The sequence below is a fragment of the Schistocerca serialis genome, chromosome 2, assembly GCF_023864345.2.
Source record: "Schistocerca serialis cubense isolate TAMUIC-IGC-003099 chromosome 2, iqSchSeri2.2, whole genome shotgun sequence".
NCBI lineage: Eukaryota > Metazoa > Arthropoda > Insecta > Orthoptera > Acrididae > Schistocerca > Schistocerca serialis.
In genome coordinates this window covers 977806490-977824361 of record NC_064639.1, presented here as the reverse complement: position 1 = coordinate 977824361, position 17872 = coordinate 977806490, and the positions used below count along the sequence as shown (strand labels likewise).

At 40.2% G+C, this 17872-nt stretch overlaps 1 protein-coding gene across 2 annotated transcripts in view; it reads right to left on the bottom strand.

Annotated features, from left to right (window-relative positions):
- The window catches only part of LOC126456675 (uncharacterized), a 186284-nt gene that overhangs the window by 16224 nt on the left and 152188 nt on the right, over positions 1-17872 (bottom strand). For both annotated transcript variants that reach the window (XM_050092416.1, XM_050092417.1), the window contains exon 7: positions 13556-13795. In XM_050092416.1, the coding sequence (XP_049948373.1) occupies positions 13556-13795 (240 nt within the window). The remainder of the gene's footprint in view (positions 1-13555; positions 13796-17872) is intronic.

Genomic DNA, 17872 nt, shown 5'->3' with positions numbered 1-17872 from the left:
ATGAGTGATGACAACTTGATGCTTGCAAATACAAATCAGTATGAGTGGGCTTATGATAAACTGAATGTTCCAAGAGAGCCAACATTTTTTTGTGTAACCAAGAGATACAAGAAAACCAGCCAATTATCTTTCTCTATTTCCATAGTGAACTGAATATTGTTATGAATGGAGCTGAGGTGGTGAATAAATTCCATCAATTTATTTTCTACATCAGGCCACACTATGAAAGTGCCATCCACATACCTCCAAAATACAAATGCTTTAAAGGGGGCTGATTCAAGTGCTCTCTGTGCGAAATCCTCCATAAAAAAGGTTGGTCGCCCAGGGACACAGAAGGCTGCCTATGATGATGCTGTCAGTCTGTTCCAAATATTCTTGGTTGAACATACGACAGGTTGAGAATAGAGTATGCCAAAACAAAGCAGTGATGTCCATCTGAAACTTGTCACCAATCAGTGCCAAGGATCTGCAAGAGGGACCTAGCACATCAAAGCTAACCAAACTGTCAGAACCACTTAGGTGGAGAGCTCCAGTCTATTGATAAAGTCAGCTGAGTTACGGATGTGATGTGAGCATTTGCCGACCAATGTTCTCAGCTAAGAAGTGGGATGTTTGGCTAGATCATATGTAAGAGTTCCAATTGTTCACTACCAGATATAATGAAACACTTTCCTTATGAATTTTTGGAAGGCCCACAGTTTTGGTGAAACACAACTATTTGGTCTTAACCTCTTCATGGTCTGTGGAGGTAAGGAGGATGAATTCAGCAGTGCAGAAGTTTTCCATTGCACATGTCCTGCAGGGTTGTAATCAATCCTCCAATAGGTATAGTCACTTAGCAGACCATACATCTTATCATTACACACTCTACGAGGTAACAAAATAGTTGTTTACCCCTGTAACCCTTCGCTACCACTACATCAGGGTCCTTTCACAGATTTCATAGTGCGGCCACTTTTTTCAGAGGTTATGTTACACACAGAGAAGGAGCTTTCAAAAGAGCATGGCAAGTTTCTCTTCTTATTTCTTCTGCAGCATCTGAATAAAGGAGTCATATGGCTTCTTCAGCACCACTCACAAAACTTATTTAAGGTGGTGCTGTATGTTTAGGTGCAGATTCTTTACTTAATTCAGATAGCATTGCATCATCCAAATTTTTATCCATGAAATTGACAGTGGTACATCATGCAGTTACCTCTTGCAGTAATGACTGCTGTGATAACAAATGATCAAATGTTGACATCTGTCATAAATTTGAATCCGTACGGACCGAATTGAGCTTGGTTGCAGTCACTCCATCAACCCAATCTCATAACAGAGGAGAAAATGTGTTGCAACTTTTAGATGTAATTGCTATAATTCTTCTGAAACAACATCCAGTCTTCTTCTTGGTTAGCAAATCCTTTCTTTGGCAACAGAGTACGTTAGAACTATGATTCTGACCACAGCAGTGTCTTTTTAGGACTCCATTATCAAAGAATCCATGGAAATATTCCTGGCCAGAAAACTGGTGAACCTTGATAGTGGCTACCAATTGGACAGCGCATGGAACCCCATCATCCTTGTGATTTGTTCTAATGAAAAATGACAGAGTGCACCAATGGCTGCAGTGAATGGTAATGCAGAGAATGGTTGAGTTCTGAGGTTTCACAAGTGAGGGCGATGCCACTGGTAGGTGTGGTCCACCTTTAACTTGATTGTGACCCCTGTGAAATACTAGCAGTGCACTATATGTTACAGAATGGAACAAGTCTTTGTCAGTCTTCAGTGGCTCACCTGAAGATGACTGGCAGGTGTCCAGTTGAAATATCATGGAATGAATTAAGTGACAACTGGTAGCTAGATTGAAATTTGTCCCAACCTTCTATTTGGTGGGAAAATTTTAAAATTCAGATCTTATAATCTGTTTACAAGACACTATCCATTCTGTGCAAATGACCTTCCAAGTCCTTTGTTGTCTCTGGCAGAATTACAATGTTATCAGCAAAGCTTAGAGTTTTTTTCTTCTTTTCTGTAAGCTTTAATTGCTTTTCCAAATTTCGCTTTGATTTCCTTTATTAACTGCTCAATGCACAGACTGAACAGTATGGGGGATAGGGTATAACCCTGGCACACTCCCTTCTTAACAATTGCCTCCCATTCATGTCCTTGAACTCTCAGAACTGCAATCTCATTTATGTACAACTTGTAAATATCCTTTAGTTTCTTTTATTTTATTCCGAAACCTTTACAATTTCAAAAAATATATTGCTGTCAATACTGTCAAAGGTTATTTCCTAAATCTTTCATTTCTTGAATCTTATCTTCTAAGAAAAGTCACACTGTCAACATTGCCTTGTATGTTACCACATTTATCTGGAATCCAAACTGATTTTCCTTGAGGTCAGCTTCCACCAGTCTTCCCATTCTTCTGTAAATAATTCATGTTAGTATTTTGCATCAAGGATCTATTGAACTGATTGTTTGGTAATATTCACACCTGTCTTCTTTGGAATTTGATCTGTTACATTCTTCTAGAAGTTACAGAGTATTTCTCCTGTCTCATATATCTTGCATAACAGATGGGATGATTTCATGGTGATATCTTCTCCCAAGGATCTTAATAATTCTGAGGTAATGTCACCTATTCCATTTCCTTTGTTTTAACTTAAGTGTTCCAGCACGCTGTCAAGTTCTTCTTGCAATGTCACATCTCCAATCTCATCCTCATCTAATTACTCTTCCCTTTCCATAAGACTGTTTTCAAGTTTGTTTCCTTTATACACCCCTTCTACATATTTCTTCCATCTTTAAGCCTTCAGTGATCTGGGCTCTTGATATTCATACAGCTGATTCCCTTTCCTCCAAAGGTGTCTTTAATATTCTTATATGCAGCATCCACCTTTCCCACAGTCATTAATACTTCTACAGCTTTGCATTTTTCTACTAGCCATTCCCACTTTTGTATTTTGAATTTTCCATCAATTTCATTTTTTAGACATCTGTATTCCCTTTCACTTGCTTTATTTGCTACATTTTCTCTTTTCATCAACTGAATTCTAACTCAACAATAATCAATATTTGAAAATATAATGTAATTGGATGGATAAAAAACATACTCACCAAGTGGCAGCAGATAACACACATATAAAGATATCTAAATATGTAAGCTTTTGGAGCCAGTGGCTCCTCCTTCTGGCAGAGGGACTGAAGGAGAAGAAATAGGGATGAAGGAAAAAGAGCTGATGATATTTAGAAAAGTGGGAGAGTTCTGAAAAGTTGCCTAGAACATTGTGTGATGGAAGACTTAGCCAACATGATGAGAAGGAAAGGCTGATTGTTGAGTCCCCAACAAAAAATCAAAATGTGTATTTAGAGCACTGGTATAAAATTTTTATGGTGCCTTATCAGTGCACAAGGGTTGCTACCACCTCATGACAGAGTGGAAGCTATTTCTCGACTTCCCCAGCCCAATACAATGCATAAATTGTGCCGTTCCTTGGGCTTGACAAATCTACATTTAGTACACAATCATGGTAAAGGATTCACCAAAGCTTGCTAGCAGTACAGTGTGACCTGACGAAACGCATCTTTCACAAGATTAAAAGCTGCTATTGGAGAGACTTCAATGTTAGCTCATCCTCTTATATAGTAACTCTTGCAGTTATGCTGGATGAAGGGTCAGCTGCCATTGGATCTGTATTACAACATGACTGACAATCTCTAGCTATCTTCAACAAAAATTACCACTTTCACAAGCAAACTGGTCAACATATGGCCGCAAGCTGTAGGTGGCATAGACTTCAATCAAGACGTTTAGGCAGATGCTTGGAAGTATACATTTCACTCTTATCACAAATCATAATCCACATGTATTCACTTTCTGTCAGAAGCCAGATAAGGCATCACAATGCCAGTTGTGTCATTTGGATTTCATTACCAATTTACTAGGGATACTCAACGTGTTGACGGTGAGCAGAATGGACCGCAGACACCACTGCTAAAGAACTTAACTTCACAGCACTTGCCAATGTACAGGAAAGAGGTAGTCCTTGAACTACCATCTGGCTTACAAATATGATCTATTTAAATTCTGTGTTCGAATGTATTACTATACTGTGATGTACCAGCATCACAAGCATAGCAGTTCATTACAACAGATGTCCACCAGCAAGCACTATCCTCTCTTCACAGCCTCTCTCATCCAGGAGTAAGGGTTACTCTACAACTAGCGAAAAAGGTGTTGTTTAACCAAATATCAAGAAGGGTTTCAAGGCAATTGTCTGTCAATGTCATGTATGACTGGCGAACAAAATAAAATGGCATTTTACAGTCCCAGTCATTACTTTCACCCATTGAATCAGCAATTTGGACATGTCCACATTGAAACTATTAGACCTTTACACTATCAGAAGGACATCAATACTGCCTGATGGTGATAGGCAATTTCTATCATTGGCCTGAAGCCTGACCAGTGAAAGATGCAACAGTAGCAACTGTAACTGCAACTTTCTTTCACAAGTGGCTTGTTCACTTCAGAATTCCCCTCCAAATCACTACCGACATATCAAACAATATTACTGAATGAGATTTTCACTCTGCAGCAGAGTGTGCGCTGATATGAAACTTCCTGGCAGATTAAAACTGTGTGCTGGGTAACTTTCCCGAGCTCTACTCCTTTTCCTAGACCTCTCCAGTCATTTTCCTTCAACCCTCTTCCTTTCCCTTCCACCCTTCTGCCTGAAGAAGGAGCCACTGGCTTCAAAAGCTTGCCTAATTAAAACCCTCTTTTATGTGTGTGCTCTGCCACCACTTGATGAGTAGATTTTTTTATCCATCCAATTAAATTATTTTGTCAAACATTGAAAGTTTTGTAACAAATAGTAAAAGGTCTTGGCATGATGTTAAATTACTATATGAATTAGGCACAATATACTGTCACATTGCAGGAAATCTCTCTTTTGTCCATGTGCAATTCAAAAATTTAGTAAAATTTTTCAAAGAAAACAACCACTAGTCCAGCCATTAGTCCTTCCGAAAATCTTCTACTGTAATATAGTTTGACATGGCACAAACAGTGAAAACCCAAGGTGACTCAAGCTAATCATGAACTAGTGTGGAAGACATTTGGTTGTTTGGTTATGTGTCCTTCTTATTTCATTTCCGTTGCATACAACCAAATGGTTGTGATTTTTACACACTTTGCTTCCTTCTTTGGTTTCTTAGCCACCGATTCCCCCAATACCTCTTATCAAACATCAAATACATCATTGCATAATTGCAATTCAAGATCTGAAATATCTTGCATTTTGGTTGTGCCTATGCATATTTTTACATGCTGTTTATTGCCTTGTTTATTCCAGTCATACATATGATGAACAGATTACCCAGAAACCTGTGCAATTGTGCAAACTATACTGCAAACAAGAGGAGACTAAAATGTTGCTGATATCACTGACATATCTACTTTCTCAGTATATTTTGTCTGCTTTATGTCAAAAAGTGAACCTACATCTCTGTCCCACCGTCAGTTCCGTCTCTTGCACTTTTCTTCACTGTTTTTGATTTTTCTTTAGTTATGTCTTGTATTGACATTTTGGTAATACTTCTCACTTTTCAGGACCAGTTAATTTGATTCTTTCCATACTGTATCCATCCTTTTCTGTTAGAATATCATTATGCCTATTTAATGGGAATTTTATATAATTAGAAATGTATTTTCACTCTATTAATAAGACTGACGTTATTGCAATAATTTTCATTTAATGAAACAGTTTTTATTATTATTATTATTTCTTTCTTTTCTCAGACATTATGTCTGGTCAAAAATGGAAAGTGACGTGGACCTTGATCAAGCGTGACTTCCTTTTAACTGTACGATATATGTTATATTGCATTTAGGAACTTTCGGGTAATTGAACATGTATCAATAATTACGGATTTCTGTAGTTGTATATATAAGTTTGGATGTAGCTGTATTGCATTGATTTACTGGTGGATATTGTGTGGTATGACTCCTGTAGTTGATAGTATAATTGGTATGATGTCAACTTTATCCTGATGCCACATGTCCTTGACTTCCTCAGCCAGTTGGATGTATTTTTCAATTTTTTCTCCTGTTTTCTTTTGTATATTTGTTGTATTGGGTATGGATATTTCGATTAGTTGTGTTAATTTCTTCTTTTTATTGGTGAGTATGATGTCAGGTCTGTTATGTGGTGTTGTTTTATCTGTTATAATGGTTCTGTTCCAGTATAATTTGTATTCATTATTCTCCAGTACATTTTGTGGTGCATACCTGTATGTGGAAATGTGTTGTTTTATAAGTTTATGTTGTAAGGCAAGTTGTTGATGTATTATTTTTGCTACATTGTCATGTCTTCTGGGGTATTCTGTATTTGCTAGTATTGTACATCCGCTTGTGATGTGATCTACTGTTTCTATTTGTTGTTTGCAAAGTCTGCATTTATCTGTTGTGGTATTGGGATCTTTAATAATATGCTTGCTGTAATATCTGGTGTTTATTACTTGATCCTGTATTGCAATCATGAATCCTTCCGTCTCACTGTATATATTGCCTTTTCTTAGACATGTGTTGGATGTGTCTTGATCGATGAGTGGCTGTGTTAGATGATACTGGTGCTTGCCATGTAGTGTTTTCTTTTTTCAATTTACTTTTTTCGTATCTGTTGATGTTATGTGATCTAAAGGGTTGTAGAAGTGGTTATGAAATTGCAGTGGTGTTGCCGATGTATTTATATGAGTGATTGCTTTGTGTATTTTGCTAGTTTCTGCTCGTTCTAGAAAGAATTTTCTTAAATTGTCTACCTGCCATAATGTAGGCTATTTATATCGATAAATCCCCTTCCTCCTTCCTTTCTGCTTAATGTGAATCTTTCTGTTGCTGAATGTATGTGATGTATTCTATATTTGTAGCACTGTGATCGTGTAAGTGTATTGAGTGCTTCTAGGTCTGTGTTACTCCATTTCACTACTCCAAATGAGCAGGTCAATATTGGTATAGCATAAGTATTTATAGCTTTTGTCTTGTTTCTTGCTGTCAATTCTGTTTGCAGTATTTTTGTTAGTCTTTGTCTATATTTTTCTTTTAGTTCTTCTTTAATATTTGTATTATCTATTCATATTTTTTGTCTGTATCCTATTATTATTATTATTATTATTATTATCATCATCATTACTATTACTATCATTATGTGTAAATTGTCATACCAGTACTATACACTTCATCTGTAAAGAGAATCTTTAGGGAGGCCTGTTTGGATGTAAGACAATACCTGGAGGCCTTAATAATCTCAGGTGCAATAAACGAATGAAACAAATGGTTAGGCTATCATCAGAAAAAGATACAATTATACATCTTGGGACAGACCACTGCTCAACTAATACAGGAGGTGCAGAACAGAGATTGGGGTTCAATATTGAAGCCATTAGAGACAAAACAGAAGTTCAGATTGGACAAATGATGGAGAAGAAAACTGGTTTGTCCTGTTCAAAAGAACTATCCTGACATTCACCTTAACTAATGTAGTAAACTACAGAAAACCTGTACATAAGTGACTGGAAACGGATTTGGACCACGATCATCCCAAATAAAAGACCAGTGCCATAAACACTCTGCTGCCTCAATTGTCCAAGGACAACACTGTGCTGTATCAATTTTCCAAAGAAACACAGAGCAGGAGATAAGACATATGAAAATTACTATAAACTTCTTTTGTTTGTCTAAAGTTCTATTTCAGAAATAACTCTCTCTCTCTCTCTCTCTCTCTCTCTCTCTCCTTCCCTTTTTTTCTCTCTCCACCCCTGTCTCTCTCCTCTCTGTCTCCCGCTGCTTCTGAACACCAGATTTTGTCTAAAAGCTTGCCTATTTACCATTTTCAACAATGGAAAGTCCAGTGAAATATCGACAATATTATGAGAAGGATAGATTGCTACTTACCATACACAGGAGACTGTTGAGTTACAGACAGGCACAACAAAAAGACTGCTATACATTAAAGCCTTTGGCCAAAAGGCCTTCTTCTGAAGTAGAAAACACACATACACATTCTAACAAGCACAATTTGCACACACGTGACCACTGTCTCTGGCTGCTGTGGCCACACTGTGGACTGCAACTGTGCCTAATAAGAGCAGCAATCTGGAGTAGGTGGTAGGGGTAAGGAGGAGCCATGGTATGGAGAGGGGATGGGATAGCAGGGTATGGATGGGGGAAGGTGTAGTGCTGCTTTTGGGGGTGTGCAGGAACGTGGTCGGGACAGGGTAGGACCACTGAGTGTAATGAGGAGGTTTGTGTGTTTGGGTGGGTGGGGGAGGCTGAGAGGGGGGAAAGGAGAGAAATACAGAGGGGGAAAAGACTACTGGTTGCAATGGGGACAGAACAGAAGGCTATATAGTGCTTGGAGTGGGAGTGGGGAATGGGGTAGTTAGGTGGAGGAAAGGGCCTAGCGAAGATTGAGGCCATGGGGATTACAGGAACATTGCAAAGAGAATTCTCACTTGTTTAATTCAAAAATGCTCATGTTATCATGAAGGATCCAGATGGTGCAGGCTGTGAAGCAGTCATTGAAGTGAAGCACACTGTATTGTAAAGCATGTTCAGCAATTAGGTAATCCATCTGTCTCTTGGCCACAGTTTGTTAGTGTCCGTTTATGCAGGCAGACAGCTTATTAGCTAACATGCCCATGCAGAAGCCAGTAGAGTGATTGCAGCTTAGTTTCAAGATCACATGACTGCTTTCACCTGCCTCTGTGGCTGAAGTTGCTAATGCATACTTGCATGGTGGTGCTTGATGTGGGGTAAACCAATTCAAATCCTGGTACTGGAAAAAATTTTCACTGCCAGTATTTGGCCCGCAAGGGGAGTAGAGATGGGGGTTAAGTTCCTGATCACCAAACTTTGCACCAATGTAGAGATGATGGCTTAAAGTTCCTGATTACCAAATGTCTTGATTTAAATACCAACCCCCTTTGAAGTGTTCCATGAAGTGAGGGCATGCGACTCTGTTGATGGTGATCTGTCCATTGGGTGGGGACGTTAAGCTTGATCGCCCCCTCAGTGCTACTCATGAGGAGTAGGCTATATGTCAGCACTGGATTTCACCCTCTTCCTTCTCTCATGGTCACCACCACCACCACCACCATCATCATCATCATCATCATGTTAAAACACATTACACTATATACATGCACAAAAAATACATACATGGAGTATTACAAATAATGTGTAATATAACAATGAAAACAATCAATTTTTCACAAAATAATTTAATTGGATAGATAAAAAATCTACTCACCAAGTGGTGGCAGAACACACACATAGAAGAAGATTGTAATTAGGCAAGCTTTTGGACCCAGCAGCTCCTTCTTCTGGCAGAAGCACTGAAGGGAAAGGAAGAGGGGTGAAGAAAAAGGACTGGAAGGGTCTAGGAAAAGGAGTAGATTTTGAGAAAGTTGCCTAGAACTGGAGGTCCAGGACACATACTGCTTGGGATGGGAAGGAAAGACTGATTGTTGGGGACTGCATCAGACAAGATTTGAAAATCTGAGAGCTTAGAGGTGGAAAACTGGGTAATATGCAAGACAGAGATAACTGCTTAAACATTATGCATGAGTTAATAAGAGTGAAAAGCTAAGTGCATTATATGTACAAGAGGTGGAAGGGGGGTGGTGAAAAATACACAGATAAGACAATGAAAGATGTAGAAAACTAAAATGCAGTGAAGAAAAAAATAGTTACCATGAAGAAATGCTGAGACGGAAGAAAGTAACATAAATTACGGCCAAGTGGGTGGTGAGAACCAAGGACATGTCGTAGCACTAGTTCCCACCAGCAGAGTTCTGAGAAACTGATGTCTGCGGGAAGAATCCAGATGGCACGTGTGGTGAAACAGGCACCGAGGTCTGTTTTCATGACTTTTCCAATCGATTTTTTTTTCTTTTCCAATCATTTTTTTGTATCATGTAGATCACCCACTCATTATCTCTCATCAATCATTGTCTGTTATCACAATTTTTACATCCATTCTTTCTGAAAACATGCTTTTGCACTATCAAACTAAGGACCCACATTCTGTTTATTGAAACCCGCTTGTCACTTGGAGTTACGCCAAAAGGCCTAACACTAAAAGTCCCTGTTTCTGGATGTAATCCTTCTACAAAATCCTGCAGTTATCTGCTCCTCACATTTCCTTGGATGGTATCATCTGTCAAGCCAACTTCAAATTGCAACAACATGCCAGAATTCACCTCAAAAAGCTATCCCACCTGCTCCTACACTACCTGAAAAGTGATGTTTCCCTTCCTGTCCCTCTGCAGCCCCCTAAACAGCCACAGCATCAACAACCACTCCTCTCATACAAAGTAAGCTTGGCCAACCTCCTTAACATCCCACAGCCTTCACCACTGCCTCCCAGACCAAGAACCAGTCACAACAATACAGTGTCCGTAACCTCTCATCAAAAGCACTCTCTCCTCCTGAATTGCCTGTAATTCTCACTTGCACCCATAAATCTGCATTTGATCATGCTGCTTTACTGGAGAACCTACTTTCCTTCACACGTAATATCAATTGGAAATATCACTTTTTAACCCAGTCCCAAAACCTTTCCAACAGCAAACCTGACATTGAACCCTGCCCTGAACAGTTTAGACTATGATCCCAACTTGATCCACCATCACTACCTCAAAATCACCCCTTACAAATCCTCCCTTACATCTCCTCACATCCAGCATTGCTTCACAACCCTTCCTCTGCAGAACTCCAGGCTCTATGTTCCCTAAAATCTGATGACTCCATCATTGTCCTCCCAGCAGACAAAGGATCTACCACTGTAGTACTTGACCAAAAGGAGTATGTTAGTAAACTACAATAGTTGTCTGGGCCATCAAGATCCAATCCCTGTGATTCAAACTGATCTGCAGTCCCTCCTTAAAATGTCAGACCCCTCACAAAGACTATCACCTTTATCCATACAATTTCTCCCCCCCCCCCCCCCCAACTTTGACCTTTTTTCTAAGATCCACACACCCAATCACCCTGACTATCCTATAGCTGTGGACTTCAAAGCACCCACAGAATTTATATCTGCCTTAGTTGATCAGCACCTGCGACCCATAGTGTAAAGATTCCCCTCCTATATCAAAGGTACCAACCATTTCCTAGACCATCTGAAATCCGAGCCTGTCCCACTCCCACCACACATCTTGCTTGTCACCATTGATGCCACCTCCCTCTACACCAGCATCCTCCATGTACATGGTCTGTCTGTTGCTGGACATTTCCTCAGTCAGCACCCAACTGATTCCAAATCTATGACATCCTTCCTGCTCACCATAATCAACATTATACTTGCCAACAACTACTTCACCTTTGAGGGGCAGACATACAAACAGATCAGGGGTACGGCCTGAGAACCAGGATGGCTTCTTCCCACACCAACCTTTCCATGAGTCACTTGGGGGGGGGGCTTTCCTGTGATCCATAAGTCTTCAGCCCCTGGCTTGATTTAGATATCTGATGACATCTTTACCACATGGACTCATGGTGAGGCTGACCTGTTAACATTCCAAGAATATCTAAATACCTGCTGCCAATTAAATTTCACATGTTCCTATTCTGAATCCCATGCCACTTTCCTTGATGTTGATCTCATCCTCACAGAAGGCCAGCTACACACTTCCGTCCACATTAAACCTACCAACAAACAACAACACTTACATTTTGACATGTCAAATGTTCCCTCTCATACAGCCTTGGCATTCAAGGCAAACATATTTGTTCGGAAGCAGAATTTTACAGCAATACACCACCATTCTAACCTCAGCCTTCACTGCATGCAATTACCCCTCCAGAATAATTCAAAAGCAGATTTCCCAGGCCAGCAAATCCAATCCTAGTACTGCTGATCCCTCCAAAAAACAGAATTATCCTGGTCTGAAATGTATTAATCAGCTACTGCGACAGGGCCAGGACTTCCTAAAATCATGCCATGAAATGAGATCCATACTGTCTGAAATTTTGCCCACCACACCTCGAACAGCTTTTCATCACTCTCCAAATCTCCCCAATATTCTTGTCAGACCCTACGCTCCTTCTGCACCTATCTCTCTACCCTATGGTTCCTACCCCTGTGACTGTCTCCACTTGCCCTATGCACCCTCCTACACCAACTATAGCAGACACCAGTTTTTCAGAACTCAGCTGGCGGGAACTAGCGCTACAACATGTCCTTGGTTCTCACCGCCCATCTGGCCTTAATTTATGTTAATTTCTTCTGTGTCAGCATTCCTTCACAGTAATTACTCTTTTCTTAGTATCCTACATCTTTCATTGTCTTATCTGTGTATTTTTCACCACACACCTTCTACCTCTTTTACATGCAATGCATTCAGCTTTTCACTCTTAATAACTCATGTGTAATGTTTAAGCAGTTATCTCTGTCTTGCATAATTACCCTGTTTTCACCCTTAAGCTCTCAGGTTTTCAAATCTTGTCTGACGCAGTCCCCAACAATGAGTCTTTCCTTCTCATCCTGTGCGGTAAGTGTCCCCTGACCCATTGTTCTCGGTGACTTTCCCAAAATCTACCCATTTTCCTAGACCTCTCCTGTCCTTTTCCTTCACCCCTTCTCCTTCCCCTTCAGCCCTTCTGCCCAAAGAAGGAGCCACTGGCTCTGAAAGCTTGCTACATAATGTGTAATGGAGCCTGTTGTAAACAAACAAACAAAAACATGATTGCTTTCACAGGTATCCCTGCCTTTGATAGGATATGTTACAGCGTAAAGTCAAGTGCTGGCACCCCAATTGGGAATGAGAGGGCTGTGAAGAAGACGTCAGCTGACTGTACACTGACCGACCCCTCTCCAGGATGACAACACGACAGCAGCAGCCTCTATGCGGAGAGAACATAAGTGCCGTGCCTGACTAGCTGTAGCCCAGTTCTACAGCAGCTTCAAGACTAGCAACTAGGGTAGAAGCGTCAACTGTGTTACTTCACTTGTATCAGAATTGTTATATTGAAGAAGCTTGTTTTTTTGGATTTTGCCCTTTGCTTCAGACACATCTGTGAAATTCTCAAAGTTAAGTATTGTCATGTACTTTTTGCAATAAAACTCATTAATACGATGTGCTTGAATTGTCGTCTAGCGATCCAAGAAGCAGGTTTCCTAGACACCCCCTACAATCTGATGCCTAGGCAGGACTCAACAGGATAGGAGATGTCTTTGATCAGTCTGGAGTGGGTAGTGATGGGAGGATGCAGGTCTTGTCTTGCATCTAGATCTATTGCAGAGATACGAGCAGCGAGTGGGGGTGTACTAGGGACAAGGGTACCCTGTAGGTCTGGTGGTTTGCGGAAGACCACTGTGGGAGGAGTGCAAAGGATAGTGGAAGGACGGAAAGGATATTCCTCATTTCAGGTCACGACAAGAGGTAGCCGAAACCCTGGCAAAGATCCAAATCTTCTATTTTTTGTTGTATATGGAAAAAACAATAAATTTTGGAACCAAAAAGAAGCTGTAAGATGGTATTTGTTACAGTCAGTGTGATCCCATACCTAGCAGGTGAAAATCAACATAAGGTGGTGAGAACTTCTGCAGATGCTGCTGAGCCAGGGATGCAACTGCAGCTGTGAAGGTTGAGTAGTCATAAGGGCTGCCTGGGCACTCCAGCTGTGTTACCCTGATTCTCCAGGTGGGTGTCGGCAGTGATGATCCTGAAGTACTATTGCGATCTGCCAGACTGAAGCTCAATGATACAGAGCTGGCTCCCTGGGATGCATTGACAGGGATGTAAACTGCAAACACATGGAATTTTCTGTTTCATCTTATAATTACAGAAACAAAACAAAAATGTTGACACAGAGAAGAATAGTTGAACATTAAAATATCTGTGTGTGTGGGGAGGAGGGGGGGGGGCACAGTCAGTGACAAGGTTATCAGTACCCTTATGAAAATCAGTAGGCACATATGTGGTCATAAGGACTAAAAGTCAGAAAACAAGTAAAAGTAAGTCTGACACAATTACACCCACTCATTCCAACCTCATTCACAGTCACCCACACAGTCACATGATCTCACATCATGTAAGATAGCATAATATGATAAGATATTCTAAAACTGTCAATTAAAACACAATTAATACAAGAGGACAGCTAAAATAATTACAGAAGGAAATGTGTTGGGCTGATCACTGATGAAAAACATGGGTGAAGCAGTCATCCTGCCCTAGTTAGTTAGTTACGTGTTCCATTGATCAATAGCACGGAAAACAGTTATGATGTGGAATGTGTCAAATGCACAAGAAATGCACACAGGAAACAGGTTTTTCTTTTTTTTCTTTTTACATTATAGTGTCATACCTAAATATTTCTATTATCTATCCCATTCCCTTAAATGGCACAAAATGCATATATTATATCTCCAGATTTATTTACTCATATTCAAGAATTCATCTATGGTATAGAAAGAGTTGTCAAGGAGGTATGATTTCAATTTATTTTTGAAACTATTACTGCTGCTGTCAGACATTTTATTTCATCTGGTAATTTATCAAAAAGTTTTATAGCAGCATATTTTACCCCTTTCTGTGCCAAAGATAGGTTAAGTAAAGGATAGTGTAGATCTTTCTTTTTTCTGGTATTGTAATCATGAATGTCACTGTTGATTTTAAACTGGTCCATTTTTTTGAGAAAAAATTTCATTACTGAGTAAATATACTGTAAAGCAGTTGTAAGAATTCCTCACCTTTTAAACAGATGCCTACAAGATGTGTGACTATGAACCCCACACGTTATTCTAACTACTTTCTTTTGAGCAGTGAATACCTTTTGCCTAAGTCTTGAGGTGCCCCAGAATATTATTCCATATGACATCAGAGAGTGGAAGTATGCAAAGTATATTAGCTTACTAATTTCTACATCCTCAAAATTGGCAATTATTCTGATTGCAAAAGTTGCTGAACCTAGTTGCTTTAGGAGATACAAAATATGAGTTTTCCAATTAAGATTCTCATCTCTATGTACAGCCAAAAACTTAGTATGCTCTACCCTGGCTACTGACTTCTTTTGATGTGTTATGTTTATTGAAGGAATTATACTTTTTGCAGCAGAAAATTGGATGTACTGTGTTTTTTCATAGTTCGGACCAAGCCCATTCACAGAAAACCAATTAATAACTTTTCCAAAGACCTTATTTGTATCATTTTCTATCAGACTTTCTTTTACTGGATTAATAATTATGCTTGTATCATCAGCAAACAGTGTCAGATCAGCATCTTGTTTCACATAAGAAGGGAGGTCATTCACATATATCAAGAACAGGAGGGGACCCATGATAGAACCTTGTGGAAAACCTAATGTAATTTCACCCCAGTTAGAGGAAGTGGCAAACTCCTTTGGATCACTTGAAGCATATAAAGAGACTTTTTGCTTCCTGTGCTGTAGATATGACTTAAACCACTCATATGCTGTTCCATTTGTACCACAGAATTGTAATTTCTCTAACATAATGCCATTGTTCACACAATCAAATGCTTTACTCAAGTCACAGAATATTCCTACTGGTGATATTTTACTATTTAAAGACTCTCTTATGTGGACAGTGAAATTGAATATTGCTGTCTCAGTGGAACAGCATTTCTGAAATCCGAACTGTGATTCACTAAGTGTTGCTGATGAGATGGCTAACCACTCTTGAGTACATTACTTTCTCAAAGATTTTTGAAAAAGCTGTAAGCAAGGATACTAGCTGGTAATTATTGACATCTGTGGTTTCCCCCTTTTTGTAGAGAGGCCTGACAATGGCATATTTTAACCTGTCTGGAAAAATACCCTGAGTCAGTGATGCATTACATATGTGACTCAAAACATCAGCTGTAATTGCTTCACATTGTTTTAATAACTTGTTAGAGATGTCACCTACTCCAACAGAACATTTATTTTTCAAAGATTTAATAATTTTCCTTATTTCACAAGAGGTTGTTAGATGAAAAATTTTAGGGAATGTGTTATCCATTTCACAAAACCTTAAAAGCCACACGTTTGTCTGATTGTCAGTTAAAGTAAAGGGCAAATCTGCCAGAAAATTAGCTGCTGCTGTCTTTGCTGAATATAAAACACAGTCTACTAAAATGTGGGAAAACTTAACATCAAATCTTCCTGAGAAAGATTGGATATTTGTTGTTTTATTATTACGGTCACTTTTTTTTCTTTTTCTTTTGCATTTGGAGGAGAAAACTAGTTATTGAGATTTTGGGAACAAATCTTGCTGCAACGAGAAATGCCTGTGTTTACATGATTGCCATCCCAACTCATGTCACATCCATGACACTCTCTCTCTACCTTATTTCAAATAGTACAAAATGACCTGTCCGTCATTTCCATAGATAAATCACAGCGGAAGGCTTATAGCATTTTCTTCGGGAATCTCAGATGCCACTTCTGTTTCACTAGATGACTTCCCACTAATTACTACAAGCTATGACCTTTCTGACGAGAAATCATGAATCCAGTTGCACAACTGAGACAGTATTTAGTGCCATATTTTGTGACAGAGCATGCCACACTCAAATCTACTCTAAGTTTCAAACTCCTGTAAACTGTTGCTAATTTGGAGACTGAAAATACCACTTCAGTTGTAAGCTTTTTTTATTTTTCAGTGCTTAGACCATGACTGCTTTTGGGCTATTACTGGCCCATGATCACATGTGATACTGAAAATAAATATGAGACCAAGGTTAATAATAATTTTTGCAAACACTACTACACATGAGGAAACTAAGAACACAACAGTCAGGCTAGATACAGTGAAACATAAGTCAATGCCAAAACAACACCACACAATACAACAGATGACTGCCTGAGTAAAGAAGTATGGAATGAACACCAGGACACTTCCATTTTGTACTGTAACCCCAAGCATCAAGATGGAGGGGGGAGGGAGTGGGGAAGGGGCAGGGAGGGAGAGGTAGTGAGAGAGGAATTGAGTGTGTGTGTGTGTGTGTGTGTGTGTGTGAGAGAGAGAGAGAGAGAGAGAGAGAGAGAGAGAGAGATGGCTTCAAAAATAGGGGATTGTACCCATCTTTTATACACCTGAGGTGGATGTTCGGGTCAGTTACACCAAGCAACACCTTTTTAACAGTAGTTCATTTATTCACCTCTTTACACAAGCATGGCTTACAGAGAACTGCCTATGGCGGAAGAGAGCAAAGATGATCTTAGCTTAACATCCAAAGATGATGCTTGGAGTCTACAGACAAACGTATATCGATGCTGGTGTTGACGTCATCGGCGCCACATAGACCCCCCCCCCCCCCCCTGCAGTACAGAGTACTCTTGAGAGGCCGGGAGGGGGGGGGGGGAGGGTGACCAAGGCGTTGGCAGGCAGGGGAGGTCCATGGTCAGCTCGCAACAGCATCATGAGGGAGATGCATGGGTAGCTGACATGAAGGAAGGTTCGGCCACCGAACCTGGAAGTCATTGAAGCACCCACACTGGGCGTGCTGGTTGTGCGGCGGCAGGTAGGCCAGCAGTTTGCTAGTGGAATGGAGTGACGACAAAGGTGTCTTCGGTGAGCATGGCGAACACACGAAGTATGTCCAGGTTGACGTCAGGTGAGAGGGGAACACATTTCACCAGGTGGCAGGGAATGGCGGAGGTTGTGTCATGAACACAACATGAAGGGAAACACCTGATGAACAGTGTATCATTGTGTAGTATTATAGAGATGTTGTGGATTATGTCCAGGGGAACAGGCACAAACACCTCGAGTGAGGGCACGTTCAAGTTGGGAGGGGGGGGGCATGAGAAACCCCAACAGGGCGAGGCAGGCGACGGAGGAGAGGTTGAAGGGAACGGCGAAGGGCCCGGCGGTGG